This window comes from Exophiala viscosa, assembly GCF_022695815.1.
Source record: "Exophiala viscosa unplaced genomic scaffold EDD37scaffold_21, whole genome shotgun sequence".
Classification (NCBI taxonomy): domain Eukaryota; kingdom Fungi; phylum Ascomycota; class Eurotiomycetes; order Chaetothyriales; family Herpotrichiellaceae; genus Exophiala; species Exophiala viscosa.
In genome coordinates, this window is record NW_026944373.1 from 34,198 (window position 1) to 58,152 (window position 23,955).

The 23,955-nt window shown below is 47.9% G+C and overlaps 6 protein-coding genes across 6 annotated transcripts; 4 read left to right on the forward strand and 2 right to left on the reverse strand.

Annotated features, from left to right (window-relative positions):
* The first annotated feature begins 4,094 nt into the window (after positions 1-4,094).
* On the forward strand, positions 4,095-6,383 carry EDD37DRAFT_584745 (uncharacterized protein). The gene is made up of 6 exons (XM_062814441.1): positions 4,095-4,456; positions 4,507-4,639; positions 4,693-5,058; positions 5,158-5,686; positions 5,732-5,834; positions 5,883-6,383. Exons 1-6 carry the CDS (start codon positions 4,331-4,333, stop codon positions 6,114-6,116), a joined length of 1,491 nt encoding a protein of 496 aa, XP_062665093.1. The 5' UTR covers positions 4,095-4,330; the 3' UTR covers positions 6,117-6,383.
* On the reverse strand, positions 6,206-7,074 carry EDD37DRAFT_655002 (uncharacterized protein; the record flags this gene model as incomplete). The annotated part of the gene is made up of 5 exons (XM_062818733.1): positions 6,206-6,340; positions 6,395-6,546; positions 6,646-6,742; positions 6,793-6,858; positions 6,913-7,074. 5 exons carry the CDS (start codon positions 7,072-7,074, stop codon positions 6,206-6,208), a joined length of 612 nt encoding a protein of 203 aa, XP_062665094.1.
* A 984-nt stretch (positions 7,075-8,058) lies between these two features.
* Positions 8,059-10,659, reverse strand: EDD37DRAFT_614145 (uncharacterized protein; the record flags this gene model as incomplete). Its single annotated transcript, XM_062815511.1, is given in 3 exon segments — positions 8,059-10,467; positions 10,488-10,609; positions 10,629-10,659. The coding sequence occupies 3 exon segments, from the start codon at positions 10,657-10,659 to the stop codon at positions 8,059-8,061; spliced, it is 2,562 nt and encodes an 853-aa protein (XP_062665095.1).
* A 2,677-nt stretch (positions 10,660-13,336) lies between these two features.
* On the forward strand, positions 13,337-14,119 carry EDD37DRAFT_644093 (uncharacterized protein). Its single transcript, XM_062817462.1, has one exon. The coding sequence runs from the start codon at positions 13,484-13,486 to the stop codon at positions 14,054-14,056; it is 573 nt and encodes a 190-aa protein (XP_062665096.1). The 5' UTR covers positions 13,337-13,483; the 3' UTR covers positions 14,057-14,119.
* A 3,458-nt stretch (positions 14,120-17,577) lies between these two features.
* Positions 17,578-17,808, forward strand: EDD37DRAFT_548102 (uncharacterized protein; the record flags this gene model as incomplete). The annotated part of the gene is made up of 1 exon (XM_062813675.1): positions 17,578-17,808. A coding segment is annotated over one exon (231 nt), but the record flags the coding sequence as incomplete, so codon positions are not given.
* A 3,340-nt stretch (positions 17,809-21,148) lies between these two features.
* On the forward strand, positions 21,149-21,581 carry EDD37DRAFT_698807 (uncharacterized protein; the record flags this gene model as incomplete). Its single annotated transcript, XM_062820186.1, has 2 exons — positions 21,149-21,210; positions 21,268-21,581. Exons 1-2 carry the CDS (start codon positions 21,186-21,188, stop codon positions 21,579-21,581), a joined length of 339 nt encoding a protein of 112 aa, XP_062665098.1. The 5' UTR covers positions 21,149-21,185.
* Between the last annotated feature and the right edge of the window lie 2,374 nt (positions 21,582-23,955).

Consider the following 23,955-nt stretch of genomic DNA (forward strand, 5'->3'; position numbering starts at 1 on the left):
GAGGGTAGGGTGCCTGCGTTGGGGATATCGGAACGGGTATCCTTTCCTTGTCTCAAATCAATTACCTTGCAAGATTTCCCTGTCAACGATCAAAAACTCGGAAAAGAATTATAACATACCTGGATGGTACTCCGAGATATCGACTTTACCTGGATGGTACGCCTTCTCGGTGTTACCACTCTTTCTCGGGATCCACCAAAGTTGTCCCGACTGCCCGAGTATCAATTACATCCTCATGGTCATATCCGCATTCCGGGCCCAGCAATAAACAGCGCCCACAAGGCAGTTCCGACGGTTCCTTTCAGCTCTAGTCTCTCAATTCTACAATACTCAGATCACAGTGGGTTCAGGGCCCGACACTTACGTCACAACCTTACGACGTGCTGAAGTACGAGACTATGGGTTCGTCCTGTTTTGTGACAACGAGAACCACAGGGGCGGTGACGACGATGCCATACTCGAGGTTGAGATCCGCTGCGAAAGCTTATTGCTGGGTGATTCAGGAATTCATCTATCGGACGGTGTCAATGACTTCACCAAAGGCCAGCTTTGCCCTCCAACACAAGTTTTGACGACAATACAGCTATTAAAGGCAAGTCATATTATGTGGAGGTCGACTTCGGATTGTGAACAACATCCGATCAAGTTTGTCGCGGAAGGTGATCGGCTTACTGTTATTATTGACCCTTCCTTGCTTCCTCACTCAATGGCAAGAGCAGGCAAAGTACCATCTTGAAAACCGACTATCACATGAACGTAAAGTTCGCACTCCCGAAGAAATGGAGACCCTATTGAAGGACATTCGAAGCCGCGTCACACCAAATGGTCAGCGTAGTCTCGAGCAGGGCCTTTCGCAAATTAGAACGTACATCACACGTGTTCCACACCGTCCTTGTACCTAAGCGTAAATTCTTTACTGCGGTTCGAGAACATCAGAGCCCGAATGGCTTCGGCTACAGCTTCGAGCACTGCAAGTCTCGAAAATAGGCCAGAGCCAGGATTAGGTGGCTAAACTAGTTGGTGGATATGTCCACGCTTCAGCTGAGCCACAGTCTGGGTGGTGAGGAGGAGAGGTCGGAGCACCAAAAAATCACGGATCATTTCATCAAATATCCGGAAAGTTTTGAGGAATTGAGTTTGAGGAGTGCAGTAGCAAGTGGTGAGTTCTCACCGTCTTTATGCAAGGCGGTTTGTGCCTGCACTACTGAGCATTGCCTGGAAAGAGTAGGTGCACAAAGAGGCGGCTTGATGTGAGCTGAAATGCGGGGGAAGCTATTGATCAAATTATCCACCAAAGTACCTACTTATGCGGGTGATTTTTAGGCCGTGATGAAAGGTACATAAGAGGCCCTACACAGCACCGCACGGCACCGCGCAAATGGTCGAAGAAGTTGTGGTTGGACATTGGCATGCTCCGTCCCCAAGCTTTCCTAGCCTATCCCCACACTGACACTGTGGAGCAACCATTTAACAACAAAGTACCAAAAGCATTGGCACAGGTGAACTTGACCTCAACTGGAGTGGAGCTTGGCGTTTCAAGTCTGCGAGTGGACAACAGTCTACTTACCTTTAGCACAGGAAGGGCTGAGAGCGATGTGCGCCACAATTATGCTCAGCAGTCCTATACTGAGCCGCAGATTTTGGCGAGTGGCCCACCACATCTCTTGGCTACGCAGAAAGACGTATTCAACACGCAAGACGAGCCCTCTGCAACTTGTATCATGCCCCCATCATTTCTTCGCGCTTCTAGAACGCCAATCTCAGATGAAAATGGAGCATATGCTAAGAGGTGACGTTGGTCACTTTTCGCAAAGGATGGAAAATGAATGTACGAATTCAAGCTTGATGGTAGAGGAGAGATCATGCTCTCAAGAAAGATGGGGCGTCCCTCTTGATTTGTGGTACGTACGTATCTAATTGGAGATTTGGTATATATCCTTCTGGATCCCACTCAGCCAGGAAACGGTCTAGGTTCCTAGGAACTGGCTTTTGACATGTCTTCCGGAAGCGGTTCGGTATCGATAGAGTTGACCTTGAGGCCTTTCGGGACAGCATCCGCCCCGGTATATGTGCTGCCCACTACGACTGAGCCTGTGAACTGTAAAATTATTTTGAAATCATTCGACTCGGGATTCAAGGAGAACTTGTCGTCGTTCCAACTGTAGCGAAGAGAGACGCCCGTGTGATTATCATCCACTTCAAGGAGAATCTGAATAATATTATCACCTGTGTTTTTGTAATAATTAGTCAACATGTCCCATTCCGAATGAGGCAACAGATGAAGTAAAGTTGACAGACTTAGCATTGGAATGGAAAACAAGCCTCCAGAAAATCCGTAGGAGAAGCAGTGTTCCAAGGGAAGAATATCAGTAGAATATGAGGGAAAAATTATCGTAGACGGGTGACTCACCTGTCACTGTAGTGTCGAATTTGACTTGTGTTTTAGGTGCTAATTCTTGAGATGGGCTGATACTGCTGGACCAGATCTGCTTTACGGTTGATTTGTTCGTAAACCAAATCTTGATGTTGCGTGGCGCCATAATAAGAGCTGTTGGATCGAGTATGATTCGAATGATTGATCACGACAGATGTTCGTGTTACCCAAATTTGCCGCCAAAGAGATGTAGGATGACTTGTTGGGTTTTACGGAGATCAAGGATGATGCGAGTTAATAACTTTTACAGAGGATCGGGAAATATTTCTTGTTGTACGCTCTTCCTTCAGGCTTACAAAGAATGAATTCCTGAGCAGTCATGCGACCCGGCTTAAAGTGGTCTGGACCGATCTCGATGGCACGAATGTAATCAGTTCATGGATGCACAGGTTCATGTAGGTTTCAGTCGTGCAAGTGATGGACGCTTCAATACCTGGGATAGATGTTACATTAAAGGTGCGTGGGTAATTGAATTCACGTATCGCGTACGTATCTACTGCCGGTTTTGCAGCCTCTTCTAGACCTCGGCCACACAGTTGATGGCTGGCACTTACACCGTCTGAGCATGAGTTTTCGTGAATTCTTGCTCTCTAGGCCAGAAGCATTTGATCAACATACAAGATGCGAAATTTTCGATTGTTGAAGCTAGCGGTACGTAGCTCTCCGTAACGACTAGCCTCGTAGACTTTTGTGAAAAGCCTGACCGCCCATATGTGTACGCTGGTCCATACGGCTCGTGCATTCCAAGGTTGCCAGCTATCAAATCGTATGAGGCAGACGATCGGGGAAGCGACAAGTCAATGCAAGAGCAGAATAGGCTTTTTTTGAGAAGAGTCAGACAAGGCAAGCACTGCTCGCTTGATCGAGAAAGCTACACAACAAAGTTCGGCATATTATGGGTGGGAGCTGAACTGACACATTAGAAACGTACTGCTCATGCAGTCCAACGCACTTTCCTCAGTTCGCTTAGCTGAGCGGCATTCTTCGTGGCTGGCCGAATAGTGGTTTCAAACCGGCGTTAAGATATTAACGCCCGTGCACCAATGTATACACACTCTGTTCAGCCCTATCAACATGTGTGGATGGGGAACACAGCGCTGGTGGCGTTTATGGCGCAGCGGTCAACTGCGAAACTTGTCTAAGCTTCGATTCTATGCATGTGTCAAAAAGGATCAGTGCATCATTTCTACATACTGAAAGCATTCGCGATATCCCCAGCCGAATCCGAACTCATACTAAGCCATAAAAAGACTAGTTTAGGATATAGCGGGCTGCAGCAGAATAGGACATGGCTGGCTGAGCGGCATTCTTCGTGGCTGGCTGAATTTATCGCGCTAAGAGGCAAAAATCACGGGATCGGATGTGATTGACATATAAATCAGGGTCGAATCAACAAGCTAACGCCCATGGTGCTAGCAGTCCCTGGAAGCTCTTCACGAGGCGCCTAGTGGCTAGCTGATTGTCCAATGGCTGAGCGATGAGCTTCTCATGGTTGTCTGAACATCAGTGGGCTGCAGGTTGGACCGTAAAGACCAGACCATCTATCGAAAGATCATCCAAGACCAGATGCAGCCAGATGCAATTGAGACATCGATGGCGGGCTCAAAGTGTGCTGATATGCTGGTATGAGACCTGGACTCTGCACCAAAGGCCAAGGGCTGTCGGAATGTAGTGCGGAATGCCTTGTCTGGCTGATGTCCTTGATAAGCACAGTGCAGATCTCTACAGCAAGACCAACGAGACATTGGATTTTTATGGCCTCTACTCTTGTCCTCACGAATATATAAATCCTCGTTTGATCCTTTGTTTCTGTTTCCTTTCATCGAACTTTAGCAGGCTCAACAAGTTCAGCAGTTTCAGCGATTCTCCAAGCTTGAATCAAAGAATTGGGCCATCATGACTCACTCACACAGAAGCAAGAACTTTCACAAGAAGAATGTGGCGGACGACGACTTTCCACCTTCGTCTTGGCTTGGATACGGCATTGATCTTACAGCTGTGGGTCCCAACGACATCAACGCTGTAAGTCCAAACGTACATCTCCGGTGAAAGAACTCACAAAGCTGTCATAGGTGACCGAAGCAATCATCACCACATACGCTCTCATTCCTATGTCTCCGACAACTTCAGTGGTTGACGTAGCCAATGCCAAATGGAACAAACCTGACAATGTGAACGTCGCTGTTGACGTTGCATCCAGTTCCTGTAAGACTCTCCAAACTATAGTTGAATCTTGCTGACATTGATCTCCCACACAGCTTCGCTCAACTCTTGGAAGGACGGAACCTCGACAGCCGAGGCTCTCAAGACTAATGCATCATTGTCTGCGCAATACATGGCCGTCTCGGGTGACGTATCGATCAGTTACTGTGTCAATTCGTCGTTCGAGGAGGATCGATCTTACTCTTTGTTCAGCTACAACCAAAATGTTGCAGATGTCAAATTCAAGTCTTATGGACAATCTATTGATAAGGACACTCTCGCCACCGCCATCTCTGGCCTCAATCTGCAAAATTGGGATCCTGCCAACAAAGATGTGGTCAATTCTTACAAGACGTTGTTCAATGTTCTTGGCAGTCATATCGTTGTTGGTGCTACGTACGGAGGTAGATTCCAAATGGTACGTGGTTGTTCATCTGCCAGCAGGGCCGAGCAGCTGACATGAATCCAGTCCATCTATGCCTCAAACTCGGACTCTTCTTATGAAACTGAAGTGACTGCAGATCTCAGCGTCGCTTACAACGGTCTCGTGACTTCTGGCAAGATCGACGCTTCTGTGCAATCGGAAGACCAGTACAAATCATATTCCAAGGAGGTCATGCAACAAGTCTCATGCCAGGGTGGTGATGTCAGCCTGTCCGCCAAGTTGAATACTAGCTATCGCGCAGATGATATCTACTCAACTTTCCAACAATGGGCCCAGAGTTCAACTCTCAATCCTGGCGTCATGAACCTTGAAACAACGCCTTTGTGGACGGTTATGGCTGCCACTTTTGACCCGGATATTCTCAAGCACTCAAACGATGTCAAGAGCGCATTCTACTGGATTTTGGAGAATCCAGCACCACATTGGACCAAAGGTGTCGTCACTATCAATTCAGATTGGGGCGAGTTCGGTATCACCAGTCCCAGTGCATATATCATCCAAGATCCTGATCTGCCTCCAACCGTTGACAATCTCGTTTTCAGCGGCACCAAGATCCAATGGGGCAGAGAATATTCTCATGCTTTCCAGCGAGATGTTACAATCAAGTGAGTTTGAAGCTTTCGCTGAAAAACCTTTGCTAATAAATCCAGCTTCATTATCGTCAATGATGGTTCTGGCCTGAATTTCGAGCTTTCCCATGGATCAGATGGCGCTTCTTCAAAGGACGGTCGTATCGATGTTACTTTCAACAATGTGAGTTTTGCTTGTCAACTCTATAACCTTGCCTTGCTAATTTGGTAGAATACCTATACTGCCTCGGCAGTCACGGATAACAACTGGAACACTCAATTCTTCTTCAACAAGCCAGTCAATCCGAATGAACACACCTTGACCCAGGAGACCGTCTCCACAGGTGGCTTCTCAGGCACCAGTTGGGACAAGAAGTTCATCTACGATACTACAGACAGACAGAGACCACAAGGCCTGACTGGACAGGGACCACACAAAAAGCATAAAGCTCATCATGCCAAGTGATGGCAGACAGCAGCAGCAACAGTCACCTCGTCTCAAATGTGGACCATGCGTCTGTACTATCGCATGCTTAGGCAATGTGATGTAATGTTCTAAACTATGTCTTTCTGTAAGAAGACTGTTCTGGATGGCCAAATTTTCCCGTTCGGATCAGGATCTTGGTACAGGTTTTCGACTGTACCAATCAACCTGTATCCACGTCTCTCGTACCAGGCCTGAGTGGGAATCTAAATCAATGATTAGCGTTTCTCACAGCCAACTACTCCAAACCAAGTATTGACCTTGAACTCTCCTCCATAGTTAGCTATAGCAAAGTCCTTGTCGGATTGATCGTCGTGGTCCACCGTGTCTAGTAGGAGATGTCTAGCGTTGAGGGGTTCCTCCGTGGCCATGCGTTCAGCGATATTCATAGCAGCTCCGCCGACACCAAGGCCTTGAAGTATGTAAGATACGTAAAGACTCTTGATTCAGTACGAGCCAGACTTGGGAATGTTTAGGTCAAGCTTTGCTGCGTAGTCAGCGACATGGATACCGAGAGCGATATGCCCAACTGGAAGGAGTTTTACATTAGTGGGAACGCGCGGATTTCCGAGTAGCGTCTTGCTTGAATCGACGAGTTCTTCTGTCTCCTGCAAAAGGCTCAGAAAAATTCCGAACCGCTTTGCATCGTTGAAGCTACCTTGGGATAAGCCTTGATGTGCATCTTGAGGTATTTCTCACGCTCTGGCTCGTCCTGTGGGAAGATCTTGAAAGAGACTAAGAGTACTGATGCAACATAATGCGATGAGATGAGACATACAATCCAGTAAATGCACTTCGTCCCGTTAATGTGTCCATCTTTCCATTCAGTCGCGACAATTGGCGCATGCCAGCCACAAACTATCCGCTGCTCAACCATGCGCTTGACATGTTTGGGGGAATAAGGGTCCCATGGGATGAGGGTGACAGTTGGTTTCGCCATTTTGGGATCGCTCGATCGGTTTTTTTCGAGATGAGAGCCAGGTGATACAGGTGTTAGGGGGTCAACTTGAAGCAATTGAAAGGGGGGTAGTCAATAAGATATTTTTAGTTTCATATCGGGAGATTAGTTTCATATCGGGAGAAGAGATCTCCGCACTGGCAGAAGACGTTGGGACTCTGCGCCTAATCTGGTCTAGCCCAAGAAGTCTACCTCGCTGTCTGAAAAGACCCTCTCTACTACCTGCTGAACTGATCTTACGAATGATTGCTAACCACAGGTGCTCCCATACAGTGCCCTAGTGAGGATCTCTCTATCAAGGAAAACCTGCCAGACCTCACGCAGGTCGACAAACCTGATGCGAAGGTACTTCCGAATTAGCAGTAAGTACCACTGCTGATCGATAAGAGAGTTGGCGCCAGGTGTTCGGACATTGACATTGACCACACATCGGAGATCCCTCAGACCATATCACGCAAATTGTATCTATCTCGCGTCTGTGATACCACCGAGATGTTGAAGGGGGCTCGGGACTGCTTGGAGGTGTTCAGGAAAAGCTACGAATGACCCACCGAGATGTCGAAGACTTCCTTCAGCACTGTTTAGGAACTGGTGACGATGAGATTTGCTGGCCACTCGTCAGCGGTACTGCATCTAGCGTGTTCACTCAACCGAAGAAGGCCTTCATTTACGCCATCTCACGATCGCGCACGAGCCATCACTATGTCAGCCATTCACACATTCAGGATGAATCAGAACCAGTCAGAGACGGCCATCATGATACTTTGAGTTTTTTGTGGTTCACCATTGGAGTCGGGGTTTCACCTTCTATAATAGCCGAACCTGATCTATCCTACAACTTATATATAAGAGTAGTTACGTTCCAGATCGGGCTTGGTGGAATGTTAATGCTTATTGTACGAACAACTGGACCTTTTAGTGTTTTTTCTGCCTATCCCAAACAGAACCTTGTCCTTCTCAGTATCTTCAAGACCCATACGGTTCACCGGCCAAGAAGCAACCATAGTTCGCGGGGTTGTCGGTCGAGCACATATCCGGGGTAATGGTGCCGTAGGAGGAGCTGCAATAATCGATCACTCCAAACCCGGAGGATTCACACCCGCAACTGCCGCCCAGGATCGGCACGCCTGTGTCCGGCCCATCGAGGCCGCTGAGTAAATCCGCGTTCGTGATGGCCGTGCAGCAGTACTCGTTACAGCAGGAGCACACGACGTCGTAGATGGCCCCGGACGAGTCCTGCCAGCAGTTGTAGCAGAGAATGAACCCCGAACTTTCAGCCACGAAGCCACTAGGGCACGTGAAGTCGGTGCCGTAGGTTTGTGGGAGGAAGGTGGGCGAGGCGGCCGAGCAGCCTGCAGAGGTTGTAGTCGTGGTACCGGTAGTGGTTGTTGTACTGCCCGTCGTGGTGCTACTGGTGGTGCTTGTGGTACTGGTTGTGGTGCTCGAGATGCTGCTCGTGGTACTACTCCTCGTCGTGCTACTAGCGGTGCTCGTGGTGCTACTACTAGTCGTAGTGCTAGATGTGGTGCTCGTGGTGCTGGTGCTGGTAGTACTTGTAGAAGCGGTCGTGCTGGTTGTGGTTGTAGAAGCCGTCGTGCTGGTTGTGGTTGTAGAAGCGGTCGTGCTGGTTGTAGTTGTAGGAGCGGTCGTGCTGGTTGTAGTTGTAGGAGCGGTCGTGCTGGTTGTAGTCGTAGAAGTGGTTGCGCTCGTCGTAGTCGTGGTGGTGGTGGAGGTGCTGCAACCCGCTGTCGCCTGAACTGTGACGGTAGTACTGGCGGGATAGAGGCCCGCATTGATGCCTTCAGCGATTAGACCCACTCCCGCATGCCCTGGCACTCCGTCGACTTCCACGAAGAGGGCGACGTTGGACACTGTGGTCTGACACGACTGTATCATCAAAGCCCTGTTGTCGGCGTTTGCCTTGTCCACGGTCGAGCAGACAAATCCTACAACGCTCAACGCCGCACAACCGGAGCGGCCGCGAGTGAAGAAGGAGCAGACGCCGACTATGGAGACCGTCGCCACGGCAGAGATGAACTCTTGGTTGGCCGAGCATGGCTGATACAGGCTGGTTATAGCATCTTCGCAGTTGGACAGTACCTGGCTCGAAGATAGATAGGCACACGATCCAACGTAGAGACCTGTCCCGGTATCCACGATAGATTGTGTATCTAGATTTGCAACGTGGTTGTTGGGATAGGAGCCTGTCAGATGTTGGGACTCCTCGGAGCAGGTGACCTTGAGAGCTAGCCCTTTCACTGGATTATTGCAGGTGTCGACAACAGTCACCGACACTTGTGCTGAAACCGCATTTTGCCTTTTTGCCAGTGCAGCATACAATAGCTGGCTGGGGACGGATCTCTTGGTGGCTTGACTACCGCACGTAGCCAAGGTTATGACCATGGGATTTGAGTTTGTAAACGTGGCGAAAGATCCGTCCATCAAGATAACGACGAGGGAGTCTGGAAGAGTAGTGATATCGATATCGAAGAATTCGCCGCTCTCATCCTCGACGACCTCATCAGTGACGGTGACTGTCCCTGAGCTGTCGACGGTGCCGTAGGCGAACAAAGTGGCCCCTGAATCCAAGCCTGTCTGCCAGAGTAACAGTTTATCTGCCAGCTGAGACGAGGGGTCCTTACAGCCACTGGTGTTGATGATTGTATAATCGGAATTGGATGGTTGAGTGGAGCTGCTTGTACTGGTCGCTAGACGACTAGTCGTAGAAGTGTAGGATGAAGAAGCAATGCTTGAGATGCTCGATGAAGGTGATGTCGACAAAGACGTCCTGACGCTAGAGGCGGAAGCGACTGTGCTTGAAGTCGAAGTAGCCGTTGTCGTGGTGCGTGGAGAAGATCCTGTCGATATACCTGTCGAAACCGAAGTAGCTGTTGTCGTGATGCGAGGAGAAGATCCTGTCGATAGACCTGTAGAAGTCGAAGTAGCCGTTGCCGTGGTGCGCACAGAAGGTCCTGTCAATGGGCCTGTTGAAGTTGTAGCGCTGTTTGCGGGAGATACTGTCGTCGACGACCCAGGGACTTGTATCGTGCTTGATAAGGATGAAGGGAGCGCATTTGGAGTACCAGCGCTTGTCAAAGAAGTGGACGAGGGCCAACCAGCACCGGCGCTCTGCAGAGTGCTGGTGATGATAGAAAGTGTGCTCACCACTCGCGCGCCAGGTGGCAAACCAGATATGCACCCTCTGGGACCCTGGGCGGGTGGAGACACGGTGCTGGTGTTCTCAACCGGCCAGGACGTAATGAATCCGTTTCCGATTGCGACAGAGTAAGTCGTATAGATATATTCAGTGACCAGGCAGGAACTATAGGCGGAGGATGTCGGCCCCTTGTCTCGATTAAATCTTGCTTGACTTGTCTGGTTGCCCAGAGACTCACATTACCGTATGCGTTCGGGACAGTGTACTCCACAAAGTAGATAATGTCGTATACACACCAAGCCCTGATGGGGACGGTTGGCTGCAGACAAACGTCGTCGGTGATGGTGACGGTGTTGTTGACTGTAACATATTCTGTGACCTGTCGCGACTCCGAGTATAAGTATTGTCATTGGGGATCAAGCCCGTCTTGAAGGCGAGGCGCGATGCAAAATAAGAAAAGATAGAACAGACCCATAGCTGACAGCATTTCGTGCTCGCAAGACGTTGCCTTTGGGTCAATTTCCCATACCCCGTGCACAGAAGTATGGTATTCACGTCAGGGCCAGGACGAGTGGTGTGAGTGGAGGCGCAGATATTTGTAGTTCATGCGACTGCAGCTATGGCATGCTCAAGAAGGGGCGCAAGCCACCGCATGCTGTTCGTGAACGACAGGGCAACATAATTCTCATTGGCTTGTAGACCATCCGCTGACACGGCAGAGATCAATAGCTTATAGCTGTGGCGGACAACTTGCTAAAAACGAGTGTAGTCTGGATGCTTATCGACCTGGAAGTATTCTTTTCCCCATTGAGCGGCTGATTCAGTGGAGCATGCTTTCCGTATCGGGAGCCCGGGCGCGTCCAACGTGTCGAGTCTTCTTCAGGGCCGGCTCGCCAGGCAAAAGCTTAATGTGCAAAGCCTCTGGCTAACGCACGTCGACAAATAGAAGTCTCTCCTGCTCCGGACAAGCGGCTCATGGTGTGCCAAATGAGGTGAAGATGACTTTCGACTTCCTGCCAGAGATTAGCGATGTCTCACGAGGGCCCTAGGCGATGTGCTCGCCGTCAGCTCGGTTCACTTCACCACTTTGAAGCTCCGACTAGGAAACCGTTTGAGGTTTTGCTCCAATAGTGAAGACATGGCGCAAGCCATGGACGGGCGTAGCTGGCGAAATTCCCAGGCCCCACGAACGCCTGGCTGTGAAGTGTTCACCGTCCCTCCGGCAAATTTCCAGCCTGTCATGCCTCAACGCGAAATTGCTGGGGACGCAACCGACACAATCATCAAGTTTTTTCGCAAGGCACATCAGGTACCATTAAAGCAGAACGGGCTCTCCGCATCATGAATTGTGAAAGATTGTCTCAGGTGGTAGATCTCCTGATATAACGGATGCTCGGGGCGTTTTTTCCCTTCCCAAAGCCTGTGTCCTCCACATTTCCCGCTCGCTTGCCGGAGAGCCCGGGGGGGGTCCGCAGAAAATCGAGAACCTTCCTCCACCTGATGCATCACTTTGTGGAGACTAGAGTGAGAAAGACAGCCCTTTGATTTTGAGAAATCGGCCTTGTTCTCCCACCTACCTGTAGTTCTGTAATAGCCAAGAGGTTGGGTCGCTGTTCCCCCCTTGACCACAGACAATTGCTCTTGTTAAGAACTTCAATCAAAAGATGAAAATTACCAGTGATAACGACTATGATGTAAATATAACAAGATGCTCTATGACAATACCAACCATCGTGTTATGGTAGAAAACGACTTTAGGTGATAAGGTTGATTGCATCAGCGTAACTTACGTTCCGAAGCTCCCGACCGGAACCAACGTGGGTACAGAAGCATGGCCTAAGTATCGTCTTCAGCATCATCGGGAATGGGAAATATCATCCAGTACCATCGGATTGGTATCTTACTCCGTGGCCGATCAACCCTGAGACTTATAAACATCTCACGTAGAACTACTACTAGTGGCGTGCAAAAGTGAGGCGACGAGGCCGAGGGTCAGCATCGAGAGCTGGAAGAATATGTCCATCTCACCGTGGTGGAAATAGTAGAAAAGATGCAGAAGGCCGATGCTCCACCCGAACAAACTAGTGAAGTTCTACAGCAGGCAATGTCGGAAGTCGATGCGCCTTCTGCAACACCTGAAGTAGCCGCTTGCAGAGAAGCCCGAAGACACCACCGGGAAGCTCCTCCCGAAAACGCCGTTGCGGATGCGCTCTCAACGGACGAAGCATCCAAGAAGAAGGAGGGCGATTCATCGCCAGGTGTCCATGAAAATTTCAAGTTGACTTCTCTCTTCAAGATATGAGGTCAAACCCCTTGGTCAATATCGTCCGGGAGAGCATGGTACAGCATTCGTGGACGGAAAAGCCTCTAACGGTCCAGCTCTCTACCTACAAGATAGATTGGTACTAAGGGTGTTCACTTCGTCGGTCCAGAAGAGTGACGTCCTGATGAAGCAGGTAGAGAACCGTCAGCCAAAACCGATCCCTCAACAAGCAAATGTCGGATGTCCAGCAACTGCTTCTACATCACAAGGTATATATTACTAAAATCCAATATTTCCGAGGCCCAACCAAAGGCCGATTCCGACGACTGCTACTCCAGGGGAAACTCATCATGCAGGATCTGCCATCTCACAATATGCCATTCCGGAAGCTTCGAACAGTACTCGTCAAACCTCGACATTTGGGTGAGCCGAAAAGAGACGCTGAAATATGTGAAATCAAAGGTCGACGAGGGAAAGCGCGGTAGGATGGTAGAGATGAGTGGCCAAAAAATCTTGATAAGGAAAGGAGAATGGGAACAGGTCTTGATGCAGGGCAAGAAGGTCTGGGTGAGCAAGAAGTTCGAGATTTCCACTGATTTTGAAGGGTAGGTATCAACAGAAAATCTCCGCTGGATTTGTCGAGGTGATATTCCAGTCTGACGTTACAGGACAACGGGGAAGAACCCCTCTTTGTGGCTATCTAGGGGCACTTGACACCTAAACCTGATAGATAAGTCAACTCTTTATAAGTCTGCATCTGCGATGACGTAGGTATATCAGTCTCCCCGCCAACCGGGATTGCCAGAGATATATACCATTACCTATCTTTCCTTTTCTACCCTTTCACCAAGACAACGTTTGAGCGTTTTTGCATCTCAAAATGTCACTCAGTGAAGGTTGCAGGCTTGCTAACGCCAGTGCTGAAACTGCAACAAACCGAAAGTCATGTATCCCTTCCCCACGTTGTTCGCATGCTCCGCTCGCGAATCTGGTGGATTCTCGTTATTAGGGAGGCCGACGTATGCCTGACAATGGGTCGACCACCGCGCATTTCCCCCAATGGGATGCTGCTTCCACGACGAAAATCCTTTGTCAATGGTGCCAGGACCACCAACTATACGTCCCTTTCAAAGGTTGGGAAATTCCGGCGAGATCCCTGGGTACAGCATCGACTTGAGCTAGCGTTTATCGAAAAGGCGGAGCTAGCACTCATTATATACCGAATCCTACGCCTCCCTCGCGCAGACTGCGAAGTGCCAAATGCACGAGCAAGCAGGGAAGCAAGAATATGGCTGCTTGAGGCTGAACTGAAAAACTGGCGACTCAACCTACCAGTAGACATGACTTCGTTGAATCCGGTTCTGAATCTTTCAGACGACGCGGACCGGTCGCTACATCTTAACATCTCGGTAGTCAACCTAACGGACCGAATGGTAATTGTGATTCTGTATAAGAGCCAGGTGTCAATATCTGAATGGATCAATGAACCTCATGATGAGGGCTGCAGAAAGAAAATGACCTCTTTTAAAGCACTAAAGGCATAGCTGTTAGCTACCGCCAACACCATTTTAACGACGCTATCGACACGATCGCGGGATAGAGCGGCCTGATATTCGCCGGGAGATGGTGCAGGAGTATGCGAGGAGAGTCGTCGCCACATTCGTACTGCTTTTATGATCTGTCTATTAGTGTCCCCCTATTTAAGTTCAGACTCTCGTTTTGCGTCCCACTCGTCCCAGTACGACTAGACTAGTATCGCCTCCTTTTTTCGACCTTGACTAGCTCGGTAAAGCCTACTATTGGATTGAGCCTCTTTTTTTAAGTCTCTTCGATAGTGTCTTTAATAGTATATCGATACGTAATCTCTTTATAAATTATATCCCTTTTATATTCGATACTATTATCGACTTTATTATGCTAATAAGCGATATTGTTCTCTCTCTAATAATCTTCTTCTTCTCCTTCTTCTTCTCCTTCTTCTTCTACTACTACTATTGCTCGTACTACTCTTCCTAACTTTCTTTTACGCTACTTCTATATCTCTCGAGTACTTATAATCCTATCGGCCCCGCTTGATCGCTAAAGACTTTCCCGACTATCGTTTCGGTCCCGAAATATCTACGAATACTTAGCTACCCTTCGCTTAGGTCTTCCTCCTGTGCTATTCTATTAGGTCGGAACTCTATCTTAGCGTTTAGGATAGAATATTTAGGATAACTAGATAGATATTCGTAGTGTTCGCGAATATTCTATTCTTTAGGGGCGTAGTTAGTCGCCTCCGCCAATATCGAGCCTATATTGAAACCTTAATAGTAACTATACGGGTAGATCATAACGACCTCGTTAGTAGTTTAAGAAAAGGTCTTATACGAGATATCCCACTAAGTTAGCGTCTTATATGAAATATATTAAGCAATATCGTATACCCTAAGAATATATGAACTTATGACCCTAACTATCTCGGACTTAAGCTTCGAGTCGGTTAGTATCGCGAGGGGCTATTATCGTTTAAATCTTTCGTTCTAGATATAATACGTTCGTCGCTACTAAGTTATAATTCTCTTTATAGAGCGCGAATAGAGTACTAAAGCTTATATACGACTTATAAGTAAATAGCTAATAAAGGCCGGGAATAATAAATCGAGTCCTATCTAGTTAGTTATTAGCGAGCGGCTAGACGAGTAACTAGGCTAGTATACTAATATATTAGCGCTCTTCTAGCGATCGTATATTAAGATCAATATCGTACTAGATATAACGAAGGCCTCCCGATCTTATTAGGTTATTCTCGAAGCGCTAGACGAGCTTATTAACGATCGTATCGTCGCACGTTAACGTATTTATCTAAATTATTCTCCGACCTTCAACCCGATCGAGTCGATAGATACTATTATTCTACGAAACGCCTCTAAAGGTCGAAATTCGGTCTTCTCTATGCTTATAGGCTATAGAGACTCGCGTACTCGTATAGTATTATCGACTCTAGCGCGGTAAGAAAATATCGTATACCCTTATAAAGAAAATAATGGCTTTTATAAATATTCGATTGAATTATCGTGGAATAGAAGCGTTCTTTAAATCGTTAAGGTAATATATCTCTAATACGTAAGAGGTAAGATATTTCTAATACGTAAGAAGAGTACGAAGTACAAGGACGGCTTATAGAGAATAGCCTTCGAAATACTCCGTAGATAGCCTTCGTTTAATACTAGGGGGTTTAATTTCGGATCTAGTGTTCGTGGGGCTAAAAATAGGGAAGTATAGTATATTGCTAGATAGGCCCGAGCCTTTTCTATAAGTGTCCAACCTTATGTCTTGGCGCGTATCCCTGTTTGTTGCCACGTGATGTACACTCTAGTGGAAAGTGCAAGTCACGTGCTTACCACTCCAAAGAGTTGCCGGGCCAGCCTCCTACCACGTTATGCAATGGACAATCGCCCTCTGCGAGCACGTAGGGTGTAGGCTACGGGTCTGCGGGACGATGGACTCACACCTTCTCGCGGTGTCCGGTGTTAAGCACTGAAAAAGTGTGAACCAAGATGAGTCCGCAGCTTCAACGTCAAGGAAATACCGTGTTGCGACACGGGTCATCAAGAAAAGGGGGAAACACCATTTGAAAACCATCCGACCCGTCAGTATCCAGCTCGTACCTGGAACCGAAACAAGTCCTATCAAGCTTGCGAATGTGGTATCGCCTATTCACGGGACAGGACACCCCCAGCTTATAAGCGCTCTGAGAGACGTGTCGTGAGTGGCACGTGCGAAGGTGGCGGGATCCCAGGAAGGTACGTACTTGCGGCCCTCTCAACTCCGACGTATTCTATCTTAGGTGGTCCTCTGCGACACGTCCGGCCCTGTTAAACCTCGAGAACAAATCACCGTCCACGGCGCAGGGGGTTGCCTGCGAGGGGCCCTGTTAAACTCCGAGAACAAGCTCCCCCTCGACCTGTTGACTCTATCCCTCCGACCCTGTTAAACTTCGAGAACAAGCCACCGGGGCCATAGAAAGGAGGAGGACGGTCTACGGAAAGGAACGAGCCACCGCGAGGAAATACAACGGAAGGGGGAACATAAGCTTGGTTAGTAAGAGATCGCAACGTGACAAGGATTGCGGGCGAGAATTCTCTCAAGGTCCTCTCGCGAGACATGGACGGCCTAGATGCGGGAGACCGCGCTAGGCAACGCGAAATGAGGCGTGTACGAGCAGTATGCGACTCGCGGGCCGTAGCATTGGTAGCCATGGCGGGGGAAACCCTACAAGACCATCCGCATGGCTCGAGAGGACAGAGGCGTATGTCGGTGTACAGAGAGAACGGACACTGTCTACCCTACTCGTACTAGGGTCCTGAGTCATGACGATGGACAGTTCGAGGAACGCGTGCGGGCGCTTACGGGTCGGAGTGGAAGCGAGGTGACGTCGCGAGATGGAAGGGACTGTTGTGAGCCGCAACCCGACACTCGATGACGGGGACTACCGAGTGACCGCAACCCCCCTCTGTCTGGGATCGCCTGCACGCAGGCGACCGCCACCCGATGCAGAGGAAGGGGACTGACGGTAGCCGCGACCCCACACGTGATGGAGGGGACCCTCGACAGCCGCAACCTGACACAGACGAAGGGGATCAAGCTCGGATGGGACTGAGCGTCCACGACGGATAGTTTGGAGCCAGGCATGCGGGAAACATACGGGTCGGAGTTGTGACAAAGAGGTATCGCCTAGCAGTGCAGGCCGTTGATGTATGCTTGAGGAGTAAACAGGGAGTCATCGAGGTAGAGGAGACGTCTGGTCCGCCTCACTCTATGGAAGCGTAGACCAGCGAGGAGCGCGGAAAACAAGGAGTATATCTGGATAGGCAGATACGGCACAATACTATATGATTCCTTGGACGTGCCCCAGGTAAGTGCGCCACCTCGAAAGGTGTTTAAAAGCGCGGATTGGAAACGGATTCGGAGGGCCATGGCCCGAGAGGTGGGAACTCTCCCTGAAAGTATAGGAGACGATGAAGTGGAGGAGCAGTCGACTCGCTTGAACGAGATGGTGTAAAGGGTACTCCATCAACACGTGCCTACGTCGAGGCCCTCACCCTATACGCGACGGTGGTGGAATCTCGATCTGACGAGACTCCGAAAAGATTACACCCAGGTACGAAACCGCTGTCGGGGCCTGCGAAGGGCTGGCACCAGTGATGAATCGCTGGAGCGGGCGGCCCGAGAGGCCAAAAAGCGCTTCCACGACACGGTGAAACGACAAAAGAAATGTCACTGGGACGAGTTTCTACAGAACACCGACAACATCTGGAAGGCGGCGAAGTACGTCTACCCCGACGGGACCGGTGGTTTCCACCGTATCCCCGGACTGACGGTCGGAGACCGATTGGTCGGCTACCTGGTCTTCTTCGGACATAACGACGATCGCCTCCAGGATGCGCTCGTTAATTTTACTACTACAATAATTGGCTTGTCAACCACCAACACATATTGCTGGAACTTCCCTAAGCTTGTCACACTTTTACATTCTCGGCGACCTCTTTCCTTATGGTAACTATATACTTAACTAGTAGCATTCGTTCGAAACGTGGCTATAGAGTATAAATTAATGCTCGATTCACTAGACCTTGCGTTAGTACGGAAATATAGCGCCATAATACGGATAAACTAAGTGGCTTATACTTTGCTTATCGATATATATCGCGCATAGAAAGGGGAGATTCCTTCTTATGGGTAAGTCGTTGACTTCAGGATCAATGTTGATAGTACCTGCTTTGAGACGCTTCTGAAAACCTATGAGAGTGGGATAAAGCCCCTGCCTATACGTGTATAGTCACTCGATAATCTTTACCCGTTGCTAGCCTTCGTGTCCGGAGTTCATTACCTAAAGCTTTCAAATGAAGATGATACGCTCATAGAAATCGAGGATAAGTCAGAGTATTCTACTACCGAAGATATTAATCAATTATTACAAGACTATAGTAGGAAGCGAGGATTAGAGAACTAAGCTAGTGAGTGACTTAATGGACTTAGAGTAGGTTCTCATAGAGAACCTCGCCTCATGGAGCAAAGCAATGCAGGATATATTTAGCACACAAGAACAAGAAACGTAGGAATACGGTGCACGTGTAAGAAAGTTCTAGCTTTGAACTTTAGGTTAGATTATATAGTATATGTCTTGCTCATTAAGGTGCTTTCACTCAGTTCTATACGCAATGCTAGTAGCGAGAGCGATAACACTTGTCCCTTAAAATCGCGTCGTCCATCGAGCCGATGACTCACTTTACCGCGATGTTGGAGCTTCCGACACCCGGGCAGAAACACAAAAAGCCCCTTGCCCTGTACGATAGCTTATTTCCTGGTTGCCGTTCTTCTTCTAAGCTTTCACTCATTCGTTCTTCTCTCACCGGTTATCCAATATCATAGCAGAATTAGGTTCGCATGCAGTATCTACAGCTCGTCTTAACCTTACTTTACTGGCTATCAGCCGTTGTCAACTTGAAACCACCGAAGCATATATCTCCCTACGCCTATTTGGTCAATACTTACGCCTTGACGCCGCTTGCTGCTACGCTTATCGCTATTGTGAAGAAACCGCTGCCCTAAGAGACTATCCATCTTTACCGAACGTCTCTTTTCCTTATCAATTTTGTGGAAGTCGGTTGAATCTTCTATTCGTTGCCGGACTATTGCTGAAAGTCCGCATAGGTCATTAAGGTATCACGGCACACTCGATATTTTTAATTCTGGCTATATTATACCTTTCTTTACGCTTGATTGGGACGTAAAATCAGTCTTGTAGCGATCTTATTCGTCTACGTAGCATTAGTCCCTATCGCCCTATTTATTTCAAGTTTTATCTAGTGAGTATCTTCCAATTATCTATCTAGGAAGAACTAAACGAGAGGGTCTAGGGACCACGGCATTACAGGACCGCTTCTATTCGCGTTCTCGGTATTCATTTCCTATCTTGTTAGAGGTGTTTAGGCGGGGTGTTTCCTAGGGTGTATGCGAAGCAAAAAGCACCCCTTTCGAGATATCCTGAATGATCTACCGAGTGGCAAAAGATGACTCTTCTCGTCGTACCCTAATCCTATACGTCTTCGTATAAATCCACTATATAAATCTATGTTATGGCATACTACTTGTGTGTATAGTCTAATACCTATAGACCGAAACCGCGCTAGTATCTAATCTATATACCACTAAGAGCAAAAGAGGTCTTACTTTCGCTTGGTACTAATTCACTCACGAGGCGGTGAGCGTCCTCATTTCGATGCCTTATATATTAAAAGAACTGATAACTACGTAAGAACTTAATTCGATCTTTCTTTATTAAATTCTTATCCCTTGAGTGCTATAGCTATTTAAATATCCATTATGAACGATTCTAGCAAGTCGAACTCGGCTCAAGCTCGATCACAAGCCTTTCTATACCTACCTCCGACTCTTTTAGATACTATTATACTAGGCTACTTAGTCTTAGCTAGCTATCTTACCGAGGCTATCGGCATCGATATCTCTTTCTACGTCTCGTTGTATACCTTGCTACTTCTTCTATAGACTAGAATACGTATTACGATTATCCCGTTTACTAAGCTATTAATATAACTCTATAGCTCGACCATCATAATTGACGAGGTCGACGAGACTTTCGACGAGGTCTTGCGGTAGTAGAGGAATCAATTATCAATGTAACGTCTTCGCACCATTTAGTTAAGGAGCTAAAATACCTATGCGGATTACGCTGAGGACTTCGGTGATAACGATCTCGTCGAAGAGTATCTTAACACTATAGTTTTCAATTTTATTACCTAAGTCGCGAGAACCCCGCTTACTTATAATCCTTATTCTTCGTTTAGCTTCTTTCTCCACAAGGGGTACTTCTTTCGTATCACTCGTGAACGTCTATAAAGTACCTATAGCCGGACGCGAGAAAACTTACGTATTATGGTGCTTTGGCTATCTACGGAGCCGAGAAAGTCTCTAATTAAAGAGGCTCGCGAATTCTACTTATCTAAATCTATATCGTATACGTTTATTCATCGACTATTAGTAGCTATGGATCAGTAGAGGAGCTATTATTGGCAAGTCGCGGCTACTCGACCGTTACGGCTAGTGTCGATAGTTACGCTCGATAATCAACTAAAAGAAGAACTTTTGTTGGATATAAATGAATTCCTCTATCCTAAGACGGCTATATAGTACGCGTACCGCGGTATTCCATATCGACGTGGCTATTTGTTCACGGGTCCGCCTAGGACGGGAAAGTCGAGCATGAGTTTCGCCTTGGCTAGTGTTTTTGGGCTCCCGATTTTCTATCTATCGCTAAGCGACTCTAGTATAACCGAGGAAGATATGAAATCGCTCTTGAATATACTTTCACCTCGGTGCATTGTTCTCCTAGAAGATATCGATTCTACTAGAGTCTCTCGGTAACGGACTTAAAGGAGTAATAAGGGGATCCCTATATCTAAGGAGTCGGTTAAGTACGTGGATTAAAAGTCGTCGGAGGATAGAGCTCCTTTAGGAGACTTACAAAGACTAAGCGATAGCAAAATCAGCTTGTCTAGCCTGCTCAACGCTATTGACGGCGTAGCGGCTGCCGAAGGCCGAGTTCTTATCATGACCACCAATTACCGTGATTAGCTGGACGAAGCCCTCGTCCGTCCTGGACGGGTAGACATGACGATTGAGTTCAGGCGAGCGAGTAAGCAGTAGATGAGGGAGTTGTTTGTCCGCATGTACCGTACTAACGCGAACATTGATAATCGACATCTTACAAAAATGAGCGACATCTTACCGAAGTCACGGTCCAACGGCGGTGACATGGATAGACATAGTGTCCAGTCTAAGCACACGGCGAACGACAACTCAACGCAAGAATTCGAGACGCCGTCCGAAGATGCGAACCTTTCGCAATTGGCAGATAGTTTCGCGGGAATGCTGCCTGGTGGCGTCTTCAGCCCAGCTCAGATTCAAGGTTTCCTTCTGACTCGCAAGAAAGATCCTGCCAAAGCTGTGCAAGATGTTACTGGCTGGCGAGATGACCAGCTTGCCAAGGAGGAATCGAAGCCATAAGGTTATAGTAGCTAGATTTGCGTGGGTCATTCAATGCCGATGCAGCATTCTTTTTTTCGATTCGATCGAAAGTGATCTGCATGTCGTGTACAATGACCGATCCTCATAGGATCTCAACCGCGGGCTCGTCATATGAAGCTTAGCAATGATGCCTTGTAGAGCCTGAGGTAATCTGAGAAACTCGTGCTCACGTGCTCCAGATATGCACCAGCCGCAGAGAGAGCAAGGGGCAGGCCGTCTAATTCTTTAACTAGCCTTATAGCGTCGGGGTCTACTTTTACTAGCGTGGTGTGTTAGCTACCGCCGAGGCGATCCGTAGCTCGAGTAGACTACGGGGATAGAATAGTGTCGGGATCCTAGTATCGGACGAAATCAACCGATCGTCCTCTTCTATATAAGGGGTAGCTTACCGTATAGTGAGATAGTCACGCCGAGAGGTAGTATAACCCTATCGCGGTAGGTATCGTCGGATCCTCTAAGGTAGTTAATATAATTATGGGTCTAGCTAGGCGCGGTTTCCTTTGTATTTCCTAGATAGCGAAGATTATCTAGATCTAAACATAGCTAGGGCTATCGTAGCCAGAGAGTTACGAGTGGAACTTAATGAATAGCGAGCTCGGAAAGGATAATGGTTATCTAGCCCTTGCTAGAGCCTAACTACCACCGGCGAGGAAGTCGCGATTACGCGATCAATGAACGACTATAGTTATCAATACCGCTATTGGTTTTACTATTCCCCTAGCTATTTTACTCGGCGTCTTCCGTAATTTAGCCTTCGCTAGATAGGCTATAGCTAAAGTTGCCGAAGCTAGAGACCGTATAGAAAGTCCGAATATACTCGGCGTACTTAGGTCGCGCCCTTAATATTCGATTATAAGAGTTATAGATAAATACATCGAGTATAGAGCGACGATAGTTTATAATAGCGTTCTCTAGCCCGTCTAGTTAGGAGTAGCTTTTATCTATCGATATCTATAGGAATCGCGTAACTCTTAGCTAGCTAGAGGACGAAGCGATAGAACTATTCCCTTAACCCCTAAGCTTATAACCTCGTTTAGGGCGGGCCGAGATATAAGTAGAGGCCAATCAAGCGATAGGCCGTATAGGGAAGTAAGCCAACGCTTCTAAGCTCTAAAGTCCTTAGGCCTTAGTATAGTTAAGTAGAGAGTATTCGAAGGGGCCGCGACGCGGATCCTAGCCGAGTCGAGTAATACCGCCCGTTTATGAAAGAGTAGTAGGCCGTAGTAGGGGAAGACGAGGGTTAAGGACGTCTCAATCGGCAATATACTATTACGCTCGTAGTTAACCCTATTATTGCCCGACTACTAGTTCAATTAGTACTAGAATATAAAGCAATTCTCCCTAAGACTTCGAAAGCAAAAATTCTAGAGCTACGAGAAAGGGCGGCTTTGGATAGAACGTTAGCGGGAAGCTAGTAGCCCTTACGGAGACGCATAATCTCTTCGTACTCTTCCGTGAATAGGCTAGCGCTATACGTAGTATCGAGTACCGGGCAGTGCTTTATCCGCTCTAGATAAGAATTTGTCCTTAGTGAAATCGTTAATCGTGTAAAACGAGTCTAGTAATAAGAAGTAGTCTTCACGACGCTCTTAAAACCCCCGGACGATATTCGTCCTAATTTAATTCGCTATCTCAGAAGGCCTCGAGGACTAAGGAGGCTCCTCTAACCCGTTGTAGCCGTAGAGAGCCCTAATTAATGCTGTTACGAGTCCTCGTGCAAGGCGACTAGACGTTAAGGACGCCTAACTAGCTGAACGGTAGAGAGACGTAAGGTGACGCCTATACGCGTGGACCTCGTTGACCGAGGGGCATTGTAGCTAGAGTAGTAAGTAAGATCAATATAGGCGTGAATACGGCTCGGTAGACGTGCCTAACTTTCTCGTTCCGAAGGACAAGGGCGGTTCGATCGTCGCAAGGCGCTAAGTGGTAAAGGGGCTTAGGGTCCGCTCTCGGCGACGATAGTAGTACGGTTACGAGCATCGCAAGATCCTTATTGCTATCGGCTGACGCTTTTCTTTTCCGGGACGATAAGGGATAAGGACGAACGGCACGATAGTCGAAGAGAAGGAGTCTCGACAAAACGGCGAGGGACGACGTCTCTTTATAGTGGGAGGGTCGTAGGGGGTCGAAGGCAAAGCGACGAGAGGCTCGACCGATCAGCACTAAACCTCGAACGGTTACGCCTTCCCCGAAGGAGCAGCCGCTAAACTCGATCGAGGGCGTTAAAGCGGCGCTATACCGTATCGACGTGAAAGCGAGCCCTTTATATCGCGACGTACTTTATTTATTATAAAATATAAAATAGGACAAATTAATATTTATATTTAATATATAACTTATTATAAGTCTTATT